Below are 18,203 nucleotides of genomic sequence, written 5' to 3' on the forward strand. Positions count from 1 at the left end.
AAGCAGATGTCAATAGCGTAGCCCTTTCTGTGTGTCCAGCTCTGTTCTAAGAGTTGGGGGCAAAAATGTGCTTCTTGGAACATCTGTTTCCCTTCAGGAGACCAACAACAAACAAAACCAATAAGGAAAATAGGTGACACCACCAGGAAACTGTTCTGCAGGAAAATAAAGCTGGGAATGTGGGTCCAAAGTGCTAGAGAGTTTTCGATTTTAAATAGGGCCAGGGAAGGCCCCACGGGGAAGGAGACCTTTGGGATGAGGAGGAATCCATGCCATTACCTGGGGTGAGAGCGGCTCGGGCAGACAGCACAGCCAGGCCCTGGGGTGGAGCGCGCTGGGCACACTGGGGCCACATGGGCCATGTGGCTGGAGTAGAGAGCCGGGAGAGGGCAGTGGTCAGTGAGGTCAGAAAGATAAGGGCAGCCAGAACAGGCAGGGCCTTGTTGGCCATTGTAAAGACTTTGGCTGTGACTCTGAGGGAAGCCGAGAGGGCGCACAGAGCACAAGATGGACAAGATCTGACTTCCGTTTTGGGAGAATTGCTTTGGCTTCTGTGTTGGGAACAGGCCTCAGAAAAAAGTCTGTTTTTAAGACAAAATGAAACCCCACTAAAACAAAAAATAACGTGGATTTCTCTTCTATAGCAAGAGCTCTGAAAAGTTTTAAGCAAGGGAATGACATGGTCAGACTTGTGTTTGAGGAAGTCCTTTCTGGCCAGTGGGAAGGATGTATTGAAGTAGGTAGAGATGGCACGCTTGCTCAGTCACTCAGTTGAGTCCTACTCTTTGCGACCCTGTGGACTGTAGCCCACCAGGCTCCTCTGTCCATGGGATTTTCCAGGCAAGAGTACTGAAGTGGGTTGCCATTTCATTCTCCAGGGGATCTTCCCGACCCAGGGATTGAACCCACGTCTCTTGCAGGTGGATTCTTTACCACTGAGCCACCTGGGAAGCCCACGTGGAGATTAAAAACAGAGAAATCAGGCAGGTAACTGGTGTTGGAGGCCAGGGGCAATGGAGGGCAAGGCCTGACCTGCCCACAGATGTGGAGAAGGGCCAGCTGGTAGAGGATACTCCACAGGGCCTGGGGCTTTTTGCAGGGGTCGGGGGACGGGGCGGGTGAGAAATGGGCAAAGAATCAAGAGTGAATCCCATGAGTAAGTGGCTTGATAAGCCTTCAGTAGAGTTTTTCTTCTTTCTCACACTTGCCCTGCCTGGCACCTCTGGACATCACTTTTTGAGGGCTGGGATAGATGGTTAGTCCTAGAGCAGTCCTGGGTGGGCTGACTATAACTGCTTGTCCAGGCTGCCCTGACCTGTCCTGATTTCTAGCACATGGAAACATCAAGGTCTTTAGTGCCACCATTACCGCTACTCTCTGGATTGTCTAGGATTTGAGACAACAAACTGACTGAGCGTTGCTCCCAAGGTTTTCTATGCCAATGCCAATTGCAATTCTCTGTCCTTAGAGATTAGTAAGATTTAATGGGGGGAGGGGACCAAAAAAAAACAAAAAACAAAAACCAGGCTTGAGATGAAAGCTATCCGATGAAAGTTAGCAATAGGAAAAAAATCCCCTAGAGTTGACTGATTCATCCTTATCTCCTAGGTAGCAAGTCATCCTGCAAAGATGAGAAAAGCCACGCTCTAAGGGAGGTCACCCAGCAAGAGCGCTGGGTGATTATTGCATATTGTTCTGTGCTGAGATGTAGGGAGGAACATCTTCTCCAAGGTGGTATAATTGTAAATGCCAAATACCTCCCTTGCTGAATGTCCTCCTCTCCTCTCACTCAGTTCCTGCTAAAAAAAAGGACAGTTGTTGCATCTCAGAGCAGAAGCCACAGACTGGGGACTGTGCCTGGATGTTGCTACTGCCCTCCTTGTTTCTCTGCAGCTGATCTTATCCCACTCAGAATGCCTGTGTCCCTGTGCTGACCATCATTGTTGCCCAAGGTATTTTTCCTGACATAGTGGTCATTGTGCCCTCTTCCTCTCTCATACTTGTCTCAGTTTCAACCACATGTTAGAGTCCTATGCTGATACCCCACAGAGCTTGGGGTAGGAGCTCCGGGGACTCTTACCATCACATGGCTTCTTATTTCATTTCTGGTGTCCCAGTCCTCAGCTTCCGGTGAGCCGATGTTGATGAGTCTCCCTGTTTGTGTCTCTTCCTCTCCCTATGTTCCAGGCAACCCTTCCCCGCAACCATATTTCTCCCAGAAGAGGAGTGAGAAGTAGCATCATAGAAGGACAGGTCTTAGAATGAGAAAAGACTTTGGTGGGTGGCAGTGTGGGAACAAGTGTGTATTGAGTGCCTACTGTGTGCCAGGCTCTGTACCAGCTGTCACACATGTAGCTGTCCTATTTCATCCTCAGAAAAATCTAATAAGGTCTTTATCATCTCCCCACTTTGCAGATGGAGAAACTGAGGTCCGAGGCTTGCATAATTTGCGGGTGACAGGACGCTCCCACTTTCCACTGTTCCCTGATGCCTCTGTCTGGGGCTAAATAGAGGGAGTCAAGTCCAAACTATAGCCAAGAGCCCTGCCTTCCAGATACAACACAATGACCCCGTTTTATAGATGGACATAGTGAGGTTCAAGGAGGCCTCTCAGCTGGCGTGGTGGCACAGGGCTTGAGTAGATCTGATCTCAGAGTCTGATCTTTTTGTCACCATGAGCTATTTGGCATTGGCCCTCTTTCCCCTGGTGCACTCAGTTTTATCTGAGGGGAAAAGATGAAAACTGATAAGTATTAGCTAGAAGGAGACATTTTCTATATATGGGTGCTAGCTAGGTTTTGTGTGTGTGTGTGGTTTTTTTTTTTTTTGCCCTTATTAACATATACAATCCTAAATTGTTTATTTTGTCACTTAAGAACATTTAAAAGGGGGAAAATGCACATTCAGAACCCAGTTCCTAACCCCAGCATATGGAGAAAGGCGATCCGTTCCTAAGATCTGTTTGCCGGCCTGGGATGTCTGGAAGTCGGCTGCCTCACAGGCAAATCAGGCTCCTTCTTGCCTCACACCCCCTCCTCGCCTGTCCCCACATCACCCTGGGTGGGGGCTCTGCCATCCACGGAGCCGCCCTCCCCCGGCAGAGCAGGTGTATTCAGAGACACTTGGAAGCCATTTGGCAAAAGGAAAAGGGAGCCATTGTTCGCTTGCAGTTGGAATCACATAACCTTTTCTTTCTGAAACATTTACATTCACATCCACACCTCCCTGTCGCTACAGAAAATTGAGGAATCTGTGCCCTCCGCTCGGACGATGGAAGAGAGCCACGCAAAATTAGCAGAGCTGCTGGGCCTGAAAACACTGCCAGTGCCCCTTTCCTTCTTAAAAAAAAAAAGAGTCTGACTGTGAGGGGAAAAGAATTTTTAATCAAAATGGAAAATAGGAATAAAGCATGAAGCTTTCTTTTTCAACTACAGATATTGTACACATGATCCCCACAAGACAAGGGGGTAGGGGAGAGCTAGTGAGCATTTTTCTAGCTGGAAATGTTAGCATCTATCTGCAAGGACAAATGTCCTTCTCGACAGCACAAGAGAAATTTAAAAGGGAAAAACTCCAAACTTCCGCAGCTGAATTCTTACCTTTGATTTGATTTACAGAGCTGTCTCTAGGGAGACTAACCAAATAACAAGCAAATTGGCATTTCAACCACAGTAATAGCCCACTTTTCTAATTATGACACTGATATGCTGCACAGACCTAGGAAGGGCAGAGCCAGAAAAAGTGGAATTAGTTCCTCGGTCCTGCCTTTTGTTGGCCACACTGCACCAATTAAAACTACAAAACGTATTTTAAAATAAAAAGAAAGACCTCCCTGTGTTGGCATCTGTTCTGGTTTGTAATCTCTGTGATGACCTCCGTGTTTGGGGATTAAGGACTCCATGGGGTTGCAGCAATCAGCCCCTTGTGGTCCTGGTTATTACTGCTTGAATAAATGCATGGCTGCCACAGGGTCTTCATTAACATCATGAAAACTGGGGCCTCCACAAATTGAGTAATTGCTAGTGGCTTTTTGTTCTCTCTCTTTCGTCAGTGCCCTGTCCTGATATCCAGGTGGATGGGGACGAGAATCATTTGCATAGGTTAAATGAACCAAACCGAACCAAACCGTGTTCTCTCGCATTCCAAGCAGGAATGGTAGGGGGAGGGTTGTGTTAAAGGAGCATTTGGGCAATTACTGTAACTTTCCATCCAGGTTTCACTAAAGAAGTCACCCAGCCCACTCTAGCTGCCTGGACAGACAGTGCTTATGGACACACCAATCAATTTAGGGGTTTCTCTGAGAATGAAGCCACAGCTCTTTGGCAAACAGAATGAGTGGGTGGGGTGAGGATTACTAATCAAAGACTGTAGTGAATTATGGGTTTGTATGTTGTGTTTACATTGACTCCATGGCATGGCCATGTGGCCACCACTGTTTCAAGCTAGGTCTATAAGAAACTAAATTTACCTCTGTTCCCAGTTACTTCTGAGCTTGGATGTACGTGTGTGTGTGTGTGTGTGTGTGTGTGTGTGTGTGTGTGTGTGTGTGTGTGTATGAGGGAACTAAGAACCCAAATGTACATTAAGATACCCAGCAGATAGATGTGTCAAAGAGAAAGCTTAGCTCTTGCACAAACAGACTTTAGCCTCGTGAACAATTTCACAAGGCATTTGCAAGGCAGGAAGAGCTACGCAAGTCTTTGGTACCAACAGCAACAGCAGAACCAGTAGACCTGGGAAGGTCTTCCCCAGGATGGAGCATCTCCAGCTTCCCCATCTCCCCATGGAGGATGGAGAGGGTCTCACCTTGACTTTTCCATAGCTTCCTTTGGGGATGAGAATCTTGTAGCCATTCACCTCCACCGAGAGCTCCTTCACCCAGGAGACGGCGGAGCCCCCCCGGTGCTCGTTCTTGGCCTCCACGCTGAAGAAGGGGAGGCTGGAAGTCTGCAAACACTGTCGGGCCAATAGGTAGGCACAGGAGCCTTGGAAGTGGAAGAGGAAGCCATCGAAGGTGTGGTAGTGTGGCTCCCCGAACACCACACATGTGCTGGTCTCCACCGGGCTGCAGTAGAAGAACCTGCCTTTGGGCTCGCACACCTCGTAGGGGCTGCAGGAGGCATCCTGGCAGTAGATCTCATTGTTGAAATCCAGACAGCGGCACTTGATGGTGCAGTTCAGGTCATCCCAGAACACCTCCCCTCGCCGAAGGAACTGTCCTGGGGAGTAAGGACAGCAGAGCTAACATTTATTGAACATTTACCTTCTGTGCCAGGCATCAGGCTAAAAGCTTTACTTGCCTTATACCATTTAACCCACAACAGAAACCCCTGTTAGATACCAAGTGCTGCCTTCTGTTGTCAAGTGAAGAAACTGAGGCTGAAGACTACTTAGACGATTCATCGCAATCACTTAGCAACTCAATGGCGAAGCTGGGATTCCAAGCCAAATGTGTGTGAGTCCAGCCTAAGCTCTCGGCAACACTGTCTCCTCCACTGGTGAGCACACTCCCATTCAAGGAAAGACACATTGTTTCACTCCACTGACATTAAGAGGAAGGGTATTCAGAAAGAAGGCCCCTCAGGTAACTGGGCAACACTCTTGCTCATTTGCCGATGTGTTCTTTCATTCACTCATCCACTCATTCAACCAGCAGTTGCTGGGGCTCAGTATGAAACAGAGCAGAACGCTGTGGTCCTTGCCCCCAGTCCACCATGTCTGCTGCCTGCCTTTTGCCTGTGGAACACTGCAGTCAAAGAATGAGTTTAATCAGAGAAGTGAGAAATTGGAAACAAAGGAAAATGGTCAAAGGATACTAAGTAATAATAATGTAGTCATTAAGCATAAGCAGAGACCTTTAGTTCTTTCTCCAGGGCTATAGGTAATATTCTGAGTCCTATCCTGTGAGTTGTCTTATAGATACTAAAACAGCAAGTGGAAAAGTTAACTCCAGGATGACCAGATTGTACCAGGACATGAGTTGCGACAATTCCAAGAACTGACCACAAAGACATGGGACCAAATGGACCCTGGAACTGAAGATTTACTGTACCTAAAACAATCAAGGTGATGCTGGTCACTTGATGACCACTGATGACCAATCTGAAGATGACTGTTAGGATGACTGTGCTGTTTCTACGTGTAACCGCCCCTCCCCTCCCCGCCCACAACCGACTCTGTCATTAAGAGCTCTCATCCCCTGCTTGTCGGCAGCAGGGAGGTGGGGTATCAACCTTTGGACAGATGTCCACCATCCTCCCCGCTCCCCCCAGTTGCTGGCATCTGAAATAAACCAAACTTTCCTTTCTACCAACCTGGCCTGTCTATTGGCTTTCGAGCAGTGAGCAGCCAGACACACATATACACACCTTTTGGTAACAAGTAGGTGCCAGAAAAGAATCAGGAGTCAGACCCACAAAATTAAATCCCAGACTCCCTGGGAAGATGCTGGAAACGGCTGACCTCTGACTTGGCACCATTGTGGGCTCACAAATCCTGCAGACACTACTTAAGCAGAACTCACACCTACATGAGTTACCATCTCCCCTCCGCTTTTTGCTCCATACTAGGTCGTGTACCTCTCTTTGCAACCCATGGACTGTAGCCCACCAGGCTCCTCTGTCCATGGGATTTCCAAGACTAGAGTGGGTTGCCATTTCCTTCTCTAGAAGATCTTCCTGACCCTCCCTACGCCCTGTCTAAGTCTAGTCCTACTCACTGTTTATCCACTGGACAGAATTTCTTGACAAAATCTGAGTCAGGAGGAGAATGAGGTAGGAGGGGAATGGTTCTAAACAATGTGCCAATTTTTTTTTCTAGTTTTTTTTTTAAAAATTAATAAACTTTATTTTCAGAGCAGTTTTAAGTTCACAGAAAAATTGAGTGCAAAGTACTGAGAGTTTCCATATACTTCCTATCCTGACACAACTGGGAAGTGCTCATTGTTAAAACACTTACTTCTCTTTATTTGGAAGGTGATCAGTCTTTAAAACTATTTCCCTAAATGAATGATTTCCCCCCACCCAAACCCTTGAAATCTGCGAGTTCTTCATAGCAACCCTCAGTGGGCATGGGAGCTGGGCTGGGGGGTCCTTGGTCAGGGGTCGGATTCAAGAGAACCAAGCAGCAGTCACAAGTCTGCCACCCACTGCCAAGACCGCTGCCCTAACTTCCTCCTGTCTCAGTGCTCCACCCTGGAGAAAGTGGACAAGACTATGTTCTCATCTCTGCCTCCTGGGGAACAGAGACGCTAGAAAAACCTGGCCCAGGTTGATAAGGTAGAAGCATCTGTACACTCAGAATGTCTGAAAAGGAAAACATCAAAGATGCAGTGTTAAGTGTAAACAATATCATAGGCCAGGAATAACCATAGCTTGAAGCTGTAGTTGGAAAAGATTTTTCAAATTTTTATAAAACTGAATACCTAGGGACTTCACTGGTGGGTCAATGGTTAAGAATCCATCTTCAAATGCAGGGGACACGGGTTCAACCCCTGGTTGGTGAACAAAGATCCCGCATGCTGCAGAGCAACTGAGCCCGTGCAGCTCAACTAGAGAGAAGGTCATAAAGTGCAATGAAAGATTCCACAATCTGCAACTGAGACCTGACGCTGTCCAAAACAAATAGATAAATTAATTAATTAAAAAAAAAACCCAAATACCTAATGAAGAGCACAAGGCTGCCAGGTGAGCCGAGGCAGAGGGCAGGGCTGCCCGGGTGACAGTCCTTTCAGTATCTGCCCAACAGGAACAATTAGGTCTCAGCGGGCAGTTCTGTTTCATACCTGTTGAGAATAGGGCCCCCGAATGACATAATAGAGGCATTCACACTCCCAGTAGGTCATATGCATCAGCCTTGAAAACAGGCCCTTCCAACCTCACTGTTCTTTGGCGCTAACCCAGGCTGCATATATTGTAACAGCCTCCACTCGGCATAATTTCCAGTTTCTGCTTTCTCAGCCTTCCAATAAATGAGGGGGAAATGCCTTTGAACAGAGGAGGTTTGGCCCAAAAGGTAGACTCTCTGAGATAATTTTGTTTGCAAAATGATGATATAATAAACCCGCTCTATGCAACACTTCCTCTGTTATCACCCAGGCCAAATCCCCATCTCATTAGACTGATATATGTCCAGCGGCACATTAAAATGCACAGCCGTCTGTATAAGGAGATTGGATTTGTCCTGTAGATGAAACCCACAGCCATCACTCAGTGGGAGAAAGAATGAAGTCAAAGTGAAGACTTTGTGCATGGCTGGCATCTGGCCAACCCCACAGCTCTGTGAGTCTGTAGCTTTCCATTATCACAGCACTTCACTCCTGGGACCCAAGGAGAGGCTGTCACCCGGCCCTTAGGTAGCAGGGCCACAGCCAGTCAGCTTGGTGACACTTGGACAAAGGGGAGAGGCTTTGGGGAGAGGCACTGGGGAGAGCCCAGGCCACAAAGGGGAGAGAGAGAATGGGGCAGTGGTTTGGTGTCTTTCACAGGCCTCAGATGAAGCCGTGTTTACACTGTGTAAGGGAGGAAATCACAGTCTTTGAAATCCTGGTGAGCTTTGGAGCTAGGTTCTTTTCTGTCCAGTTTAATACTGGCTTAGCTCTAAGCATTTATTTGCTATTCAGAACATGGAGAACTTGACAGCGTCCACAGAGGCAAGGATGTCCAGGCAGGCCACCTTCGCCAACCACCTTCCCTCAGAGCAAAGGCAGAGGTCTGATAAGTGTGATTGCAGCACAAGGGAGGGGGGCAGAGGGTGTGGGCATTCCAGGCCAGGAGAAGACGAGAGTGCGAGTGCAGCTCACTCAGTCGTGTCTGACTCTTTGCGACCCCACGGACTATATAGCTCCTGGATTCTCCAGGCCAGAATCCTGGAGTGGGTAGCTGTTCCCTTCTCCAGGGGAACCTACCAACCCAGGGATCGAACCAAGGTCTCCCGCATTGCAGGAGAATTCTTTATCATCAGAGCTACAGGGAAGCCCAAGAACACTGGAGTGGGTAGCCTATCCCTTCTCCAGTGGATCTTCCCGACCCAGGAACTGAACTGGGGTCTCTTGGGAAATAGATGGGGAAACAGTGGAAAACAGTGTCAGGCTTTATTTTTGGGGGCTCCAAAATCACTGCAGATGGTGACTGCAGCCATGAAATTAAAAGACGCTTACTCCTTGGAAGAAAAGTTATGACCAACCTAGATAGCATGTTCAAAAGCAGAGACATTACTTTGCCGACTAAGGTCCATCTAGTCAAGGCTATGGTTTTTCCAGTACTCATGTATGGATGTGAGAGTTGGACTGTGAAGAAGGCTGAGTGCTGAAGAATTGATGATTTTGAACTGTGGTGTTGGAGAAGACTCTTGAGAGTTCCTTTGACTGTAAGGAGATCCAACCAATCCATTCTGAAGGAGACCAACCCTGGGAATTCTTTAGAAGGAATGATGCTAAAGCTGAAGCTTCAGTACTTTGGCCACCTCATGCGAAGAGTTGACTCATTGGAAAAGACTCTGATGCTGGGAAGGATTAGTGGCAGGAGGAGAAGGGGACGACAGAGGGTGAGATGGCTGGATGGCATCACTGACTCGATGGACGTGAGTCTGAGTGAACTCCGGGAGATGGTGATGGACAGGGAGGCCTGGAGTCCTGCGATTCATGGGGTCACAAAGAATCGGACACGACTGAGCGAAAGAACTGAACTGAACTGAACTGAGTGGTTGGATGGCTGAATGGATGGATGGGTAGTTGGGTGGATAGGTGAGTGGGTGAGTGGATGGGTAGAGAGATGGATGGCTGATTTACTAATTCTGGTTGCTATAGCCTCCACTTCTAGAAGCAGAAATATGAACAGAAATCCTGTTTTCTGAATACTTTTAGACATATAAGAAGCAGGAATCTATAAACCAGGATGTTCCTGTGAGAGTCCCGGGCTGTTTTGCACATCCAAAGAGGTTTTGATACTTCAGAGAAGGCTCCAAACTTCGGATGCCAATGTAAAGGAAACCCACCGAGGTTCACTTATAGCTTGTTCACACAGATGTAAAGCCAGCTTTGATTCTCCCTAAAATCCTGCATGTTTTGCCACTGCTTCGAGGATTTTAGGAGAAGCTACCCTAAAGACTATGACATTTCCCCCCCTTTGTTTCTAATCATACTAGGAAGCACTGATTTACTTTCGTAGAGACTTGGCGATGCTTCAAGTTCGCCCACTCCCGTGGATCTACAAAGTGCAGATGGCAGAGCAGGAGTAAAAACAAGACAGAAAATTTAAAGGGGGAAATGGCAACAATGACAACAACAAAAATAATGTTAAACAGGAGGGCTCCCTTCTGTCCCTCTGGCTGAGAAATCATTCAAGAGCCTCATGCACTTTGCAGTAGTTCCCAATGGGGAGCTGTGTTCACACCCCAGGCAAGGACTTCAGAAATCGCAGTATGGCCAATGCAGGCTTCAGCTCCTGGAGGGATGAATGTGCATGCTAAAATTACCTTGATCTCCATTATCTAGCCGAGCAGTGTCAAAAGAGTAAGGTATCAGCAATGAGTCCGCCCCTGTGGCTTAAAAGCCTGCCTGTCAGTCTAAACTAAACAAACCCTGCTCTGCCTCAGAGAAGAGGAAATGCCTTTACCTCTAGAGGTGCAGCCATTGGCTGGGTCAATTTCCTTCCCGTCAACTTTAAATGCCCAGCGACCTGGCACATTGACGTTTGTTGTCTCTTGGATGTTCACAATATCAGGAGTTCTTGACCCCGGCAGGCTGAAGAAATTGGTGAGGTTTCCACCATTAAATCCTGCCTAGAGCACATAAGAAAGAGCAGACTTTTGAGCATACACACCATTCCCATTTTGTTTACTTGTCCAATGCCTTATTCTCAGAGCCCAGCACAACCTGAAATCAAGAGACAAACTTTTAATTTTTCCTGGAGCCCCTGGGGCCACCGTTCCAGGTGAGAAAGGCCCACTAGCTCATGGCACACCTGGATCAAGGTAGCAAAGATAGGCGAGACTAGTCCCTCGGTCCACTCGCTGGACCAGACGTGCTTCTCCAATTCAAAACAAGATCCTTCCTGGGGATGCTGAGAGTGTAGGCAGAGAGTGCAGTGCTTCAGAAACACACAGGAGAATGACCCGGAGTACCACCTACCTGGGCCATCACGCCCCCAAGGCCCGTCAGGGGATCGCCACCACTCGCGGTCCCAGTGGTCCAGTTGATCTCGTAATAATTGAAGAGCGTGAAGGTGTAGGAGCCATCAGATACCAGGACGGCCTGGAAGGTATTCACCTACAGGATGAGAACGGGTGGGTGCATTGACTCGCATTCCCCATCATCTCCCCAGTAGTAGCTTCCTCTACCCTGCCCTTCCCCCACCACCAAGCTGCCAGAGCTGCTCCCAGGCCACCTCTTGCTTTGCCTTCTCTCTGAATATGTTCTCGCCTCCAGTGGGAAAAGCAAGTCATGTGGGGTTGTGCATCCAGAAGATAAATTGCCTGAGAATTACCTACAGGCTGACTCAGTGTCCCTCGTAACATCTCTGAATGGTACCAGAAGGGAAAGTCAGAGGCTGGCTCAGCGTGTGATAATCCTGAGTGCCTATAGATGGCAGCATGAGAATAAACTATAGGAAGCCGTCAGGTCGGGGAGAGGGCTGTGAGCACCTGTTCCCAGAAATGTGGAGGGGGTGGGGGGCGGGGTTGGGGGGGGCAGGGGGAACAGGGCACGCAAATGCCCGTTGCTGTGACTCCAGTGGTGGCGAGGGCCCTGCTCTCTGGCTTCCTAGAAAACACGGCTAACCTTGGTGAGATGTCTTCCCCTCTCTTAGGTGAAGCTTGGAACGTGCTTTTAAAAAAGCCCGTTGTGGGGAGAAATTGCTCCTCTTACGGAGCATTCATGCATCACTTTATATCTGCAAAATTCTCTCCGTGCTCCCCTCCCATCTGTACCTCAATCAACGTTAAGATGGGCAATTTTGGGGGGGCCCATTCACATCTCAAAAGCTAAGAAAACTGAGGACTGGGACTTCCCTTGTGGTCCAGTGGCTAAGAATCCACCTTCCAAGGCAGGGGACCCGGGCGGGATCTAAGATCCCACATGTCGCAGGGCAACTAAGCCCTGGAGCTACAATTACTGAGCCTGTGCATGCTGCAATGAAGACCCAGTGCAGCCAAAATAATTTTTTTTTAAAGAAGGAAAACTGAGGGCTAAAGGAAACAGATTGCTGGACATGCCACAATGATCCAACAAAAAATAGGACTGGAGCCAGAGCTCCCAGTCTGATCCCTGAGTGTATTGTCATTACACACTATCTTAATTTTCAATTTTTAAGGACAGAGATGTTATACAAATTCAAACCAGCCCTGCAAACAGTTTCCAGAAAGAAGCTATAGCAGACTCTGTCCTTTACTCTTTTCCTTTGCTAATCCCTACCCCTTGATGTGTGTTTTCAGGAAATTCAAGTAAAACTAGAGTTAAAAGGAGAGACTGCTTTGACCTTTCCTGTTCAAACCCAGCATTTTCCCAGCTGCCTGATACCATCCTGGTTAACATTCTGTCAGACGCAGAGGAACACCCACATCCTTATCCTGTGTAATCAAACTGGGCTAGAGGATCTTGGAAGCCCCAAATCTCCCATCCTAGACAGTCCCAGGAAGGGAGAGGAGGTGCAAGTAAAGAAAAGCCCTTTTTGTAACCAAGAACTTTCTCCTCAAGCTCTGCACTTGCCACAGCCGATGGCGTTTACGATAGAGCGGCCCAGGTATATGCCTCCTTCTCTGGCCTCACACAACAAGAGAGCAAAGTGGGACACAGAGGGGACCAAGCAGTCAGCCTCACAGCCTGACCTGTGGGGTCAGGTTCAAGAGACAGGCATAAAATCAAGGTCATGCAAGGACCAAAGCTAAACCCTCCTTCAGACCAGGATGCTCCTTCAGGATGTGAGTTCCTTTTGAAATGAATTCGGAAAGATCTTTGATCCAAGCAGGTCTTGAAAGCAACGCATGTCTGACCCCAGAAGTCAGCTCATAACCAACTAATCATCCTTAAGAACGTTCCAGAAGCTGGCTCACCCTCAGGCAACTTCTCACTTACTCTCACACATACCCCTCCCCCCAACACACACACATAGGTAATTCTACAACCTCAGTTTAAGAGTCCTCTGGATTTGTTTTTGTAAAATCATGTTTTCAATTCTTGAAAAGCCCTTTTGTGCTTTTTCGTGCCCGTGCTAAGTCACTCAGTCGTGTCCGACTCTTTGTGACCCCCCATGGACTGTAGCCCACCAGGCTCCTCTGTCCATGGGATTTTCCCGGCAAGAATGCTAGAGTGGGTTGACATTTCCTCCTCCAGGGGATCTTCCTGACCCAGGGACTGAACCTGCATCTCCTGCATTGGCAGGCAGACGCTTTACCACTGAGTCACCAGGGAAGCCCTATGATACTTCAGAGGACTTTTAATGCTACTTAGCGGGGGCAACAGAGGAAAGAGGTTAGGGTTCAGAGACAGCAGACTTGGTTTCCATCCTGCTCTGCCTCGTGTAAGGTTCAAGTCCCTTTTCTTGACCCTCGGGGAAGTTACTTAACCTCTCTGGGCCTGTTCCCTCACCTTTAAAGTGGAAGGCGAGCTTCCACGGGTCAATGATTTGCAGAGACAGGGCTAAATGATTTGCAGACATAGTCTAATACAGCTCAGGGTTCATGGTCAGCCTCAATAAATATTAGTTTTCCTTCCTTAAAGTAAACAGGTTCCCATCCCCTTGACTTTCTATTGGACTTCTAAAAGATCTCTCATGCCCTATGTTTCATTGGCCTGTTGATATGCATTATTCTAAAGAAGCTGAGGCCTGGGATAAGGGTAAACAGGAGAGGGGGCAGATTTCAAAGACAAGGATGGATAGACACGCCTGCAGCTCTGGAGGATTTTTATCATCTTTCCCTCCCAGGAGCTCAAAGCACTTAGATGTTCCCTCATTCATCCTCATGGAAAGAGTCCTCACCTAGTCTAGAAATTTACTCCAAAGTACAAACCAGAAAGTATCTAAATTATCTTGCCATTTTTACTGCCAATGGAAAAATTTTTTTTTAAAGGTGGTCAGCATTTGATGGGCATTTTTTTTCTTCTTTTCCTCCCACTGACACTAAAATTTATTGGTCGCTGGCATCCTGCATTCTAACACTGTAAGGTGTGAGACTTGAGGACATAAAACATCACCCGAGGAGTTGTTAGCAATCCATAACATGACAGAGGGAAATGTATGCTTCTTTAGAGGTTATTTCTAGCCAATGCATCCCTTGTTTAAACTTGTTTCTTTCTGTGGTCCAGGATATCTTAGTGATACAGTGCGTCTCGATGCTCCGGTCAGGAGGTGCAAAGAGACAGGGTGCTTACTGCCTGGCAGCTACAAACTGCAGACGCAGCCCTTTTTCACCTCTCTCTCTCTCTCTCTGTCTCCCCCCACCCCAACTCAGTAGTTTCTTTTCCACCCTTAAACAACTGACTCATCGCCAAGGAAATGGGAAAACAGATGGAACTGGAAACAATCCTAAGAAAGCGAAGGGCAGATTTTTGAGTGTCTTTGCTTACTGGAAATTATACATCGAAGACCCATCTGCTACTTCAAAGATCTCCATTGCCAAAGTCACCCAAACAAATGGCAAGCTTTCCTGAAAACCCTGTTCTGTCCTTTTATATAGAAAGTTGATTATCTCTATAATAATGCCAGTGATCATCTTTCTTATTTGACTTTTATTTGATTGCTCATTTGGGATTTCTGAGCAGATGTTGAAACTTTATTCATGAAAACACTTTAACTGCCCACTCCAATTAGCATCAGAGATGAATAATTCTAGCCCCGGTCACAATTTTTTTTTAAAAAAAGGTCATAACATAATAAAATGAGCCAGATCATTTGGCCCAAAACTGGCACCCCATTTTCCTTTTCCTATCAGGTTTTGCGAAAAAAGGGTAAAAAAAGGAAATTAGCTGATGGAGAGAGGCTTTTGTGCCTCTGGTAAGAGAAAGGGACCTTTGGTTTCCTAATTGTTCCCTAATCCTCAGAGGTCTCAGTGGCTCATTCACTCTCCTGCAAAACAGAAATGCTACACACTGCAAGAAAAGTGAGGGCTTCTTTTTAGACATTTGTGATGATTCTCGACAGAGATGACACAGCTTCTGAACTACTATTACAGCTGACCAGACTGGTTAGGTGTGATAGCTCCCTCGGTTTCCTAAAAAGTGAGTTGGCAAGACTCCTCAGTTAACTCAAGGAAACCGACATTCTTCAGCTCTAACAATTAGGCTCCGTCAGAGTAGTGAAGACGGGTAAGAGTTGAATCTCAGGATATGAGGTGGAAAATGGGAAACATGAATGATTACAGGCGTGGTGCTGCTCCCTCCGTAAAATGTGACTTCCTCCCAGGTCACAATGAAAACCCAAGTGGCAGAGAAGGTTGCCATGTCTTTGAAGTACTTCCTGATGTCCTTGGTGGCTCTTTTCAAGATGACAGGGTCCATGGTCTCTCTGTAATATATCTCGCCTCGAATCCCGTTGTGCACATCTGCCCAAAATGGAGCAATGAAGGCCCTCCCATCCGTCAGGGGAAAAGATTCAGGTGTGAACTGGCTCACGAGCACGTTGAAGGAAACAACTCCGTTGTTATTGACCTACAAAGATAGGAGAGGTTTTGCACAGTGGATCTGAGACTGACAATTTCAGAGTCATAAACCAAAACAGACGTTCACCTAATCATTTGAATGGAAACAACTTTTAAACCACTGAATTAGAACCTCCAGACAGCAGCTTCCATTGCTCAACTAGGAGGTTCGTTTGCTTCCAGACAAACTCATCAGTTTCCTTTCACTTTCAATTTGTAGTCAGCTTCATTTCTTAAATAATCAGCCTCATTTCCATGTTCTCTATCCTGTCTTTGTTTGCACTTATCAAACGATACTGGATTATGTGTGTGTGTGTGTGTGTGTGTGTGTGTGTGTGTGTGTATGTGTTGAGTTAGGCAGTGGCTTATGTGGACAATAAAGAAGGTCTAGAGTTACAGATGCAAAATAGACAGAAAAAAACCAACGTGGAAGCAAAAAGTTAAATTAAAAAATTAAGGAACTCTGTATTAGACCTTGATTCCTATCATATGATGGGAGAGGAGTGTCAGTAAAAGATAGATCAAATACTCCATCATCAAACTCAGATCTCAGATGAACCACATCCCACTCTGAGACATTTAAAGGATTTCTACTGATGTCACAACCACTCTGCACCCAGAAAAGGGACAAGGTAATAATTTACAGATGAGCCAAATTCCATTATAGCTGTTGTAGTCTGGGGACTTCTTTGTGTAATCTCTGCACAAAATGGAGACATAAAAGCTTTACACTAAATATGTAAATGACTTATCTTACAATGATTTCTTCATGATTTGTAAATGGCTTAGTAAGCTTACTAAATTACTCAACCTTATGCAAGTAACAAGCCAATATGCATACTCATAAGCAGGATCTGTAAAAAATTTGCCTCTGTCTGTGTCTGCAGCTCAATAAGTTGGCCCATGAAGCTCATTTAACTCTAGGGCTTGTACAGTTTCAACAGCAGGAATGTCAGTGATGGGAATCCTTCCATTTCCTCAATACAGAAATATTCTATTGTTAGTTTCATATTAATTAGAAATATTATGGACATTAATGGTGATCCAGATCCCAGAGGTTAGTTATCAGTATCTGAGCCATGGGTACATCACTCTATTTTGGAAGCAAGGGTGTGTGGTTTGAAAAGGAAGCTGGAGACCTAACTACAAAGACATTGAGAGTCTACTGTCTGCAAATCAGCGAACAACCTAGAATCTTGAGCAAGACTATATGACTCTGGAAACTCAGGGAACAATTTGCCCTCAAATAAGTCTGCCCTCCTTCTGCAAAAGCAAGAATTTTTCAGAATCCATGTCACCCAATACAGTGAAGGAGAAAGAGGAGCTTAACCAAATACACGTGTTTTGGCTAGTGGTCTAGGAGACCAAGGCTTCCAGAATGGAAGCCCTGAGAATACTCTCATCTCCAAAATGAGGTCAATATATTCAGAAACTTACCATCACCTGTTACAGACCAAGGAGGCTATACTGTAAGTAGAGCATAAAGGGCATTTCAAGATGCCAGAGGAATGTGTTTTCTAGGAAATAATGGTGTAATTAAAACGCACAAACTAGGAGAGGAAGTTTATGATGACTCAGATGTGTTCTGATTATCTTCTATAGTTAAAGGCAGTGGTTCTCAAACTTTTGTGGGCATCAGAATCCCCTGGAGGGCTAGTTAAAACACAGATTGCTGCCCGCCTCCCAGATTCCATAGGTCTGGGGTGGGGCCTGATAAGTGACATTTCTAGCAAGCGCCCAGGTGGTACTAGAGCTGCAAGGTCAAGCACCATGGGTGATGTAATGGAAGAGGAAACTGTTTTCTGGTGGGACTCAGCCCTGAGCTATCAATAAAAAGCAGAGAAGACAGAGGTCCCAGACACAGAGGTGACCAGAGATAGAGGTGTTCAGAGTTTGATTTCTTCCTCCGGGGCTGCTGCTGTTGCTGCTAAGTCGCGTCAGTTGTGTCCAACTCTGTGCGACCCCATAGATGGCAGCCCACCAGGCTCCCCCGTCCCTGGGATTCTCCAGGCAAGAACACTGGAGTGGGTTGCCATTTCCTTCTCCACTGCATGAAAGGGAAAAGGGAACGTGAAGTCGCTCAGTCGTGTCTGACTCTTTGCAAACCCATGGACTGCAGCCCACCAGGCTCCTTCGACCATGGGATTCTCCAGGCAAGAGTACTGGAGTGGACAGAACATAGGAAAAATTGGAATGTAATATAATCTTCATTTTCTTCATTCAATTCTTTAAGGCCAAAGATAAAGACAGGTTTGATTGCTCTGAACCTTTTCATCAATGCTCAGTAGTCTCACTAGCAGCAATTCCAATGGTAAAAAATAAAAAAAATAACCTGAGAACACAGGTCCAGAAGAGCTCTGACAGCAAATGATACCATTTCTTTATGCAGTTTTGACAATGAGACCCTATGGCGGATCTCAGACCCTTCGAGGGTGGCTGATTCTGCAAACAACGTGTAAATAATAGTTGATTACCCCTCTTCTCTGCTCTGACTCTGCTCCAAATTGGTAGGAAGTCTAAGAAGAGCAGATGCCTAAACTCTTCACACCCCCAGAGGGAAAGAAAAATGAGAT

General features: G+C 46.6%; 1 protein-coding gene across 1 annotated transcript in view; it reads right to left on the reverse strand.

Annotated features, from left to right (window-relative positions):
• Positions 1-18,203, reverse strand: part of TECTA (tectorin alpha) — an 81,283-nt gene that overhangs the window by 59,350 nt on the left and 3,730 nt on the right. The window contains exons 3-6 of the mRNA XM_018059641.1: positions 15,353-15,640; positions 11,129-11,266; positions 10,614-10,779; positions 4,807-5,219 (exon numbers count right to left, since the gene is read on the reverse strand). Of these exons, the coding sequence (XP_017915130.1) occupies positions 4,807-5,219; positions 10,614-10,779; positions 11,129-11,266; positions 15,353-15,640 (1,005 nt within the window). The remainder of the gene's footprint in view (positions 1-4,806; positions 5,220-10,613; positions 10,780-11,128; positions 11,267-15,352; positions 15,641-18,203) is intronic.

The sequence above is a fragment of the Capra hircus genome, chromosome 15, assembly GCF_001704415.2.
Source record: "Capra hircus breed San Clemente chromosome 15, ASM170441v1, whole genome shotgun sequence".
Lineage (NCBI taxonomy): Eukaryota > Metazoa > Chordata > Mammalia > Artiodactyla > Bovidae > Capra > Capra hircus.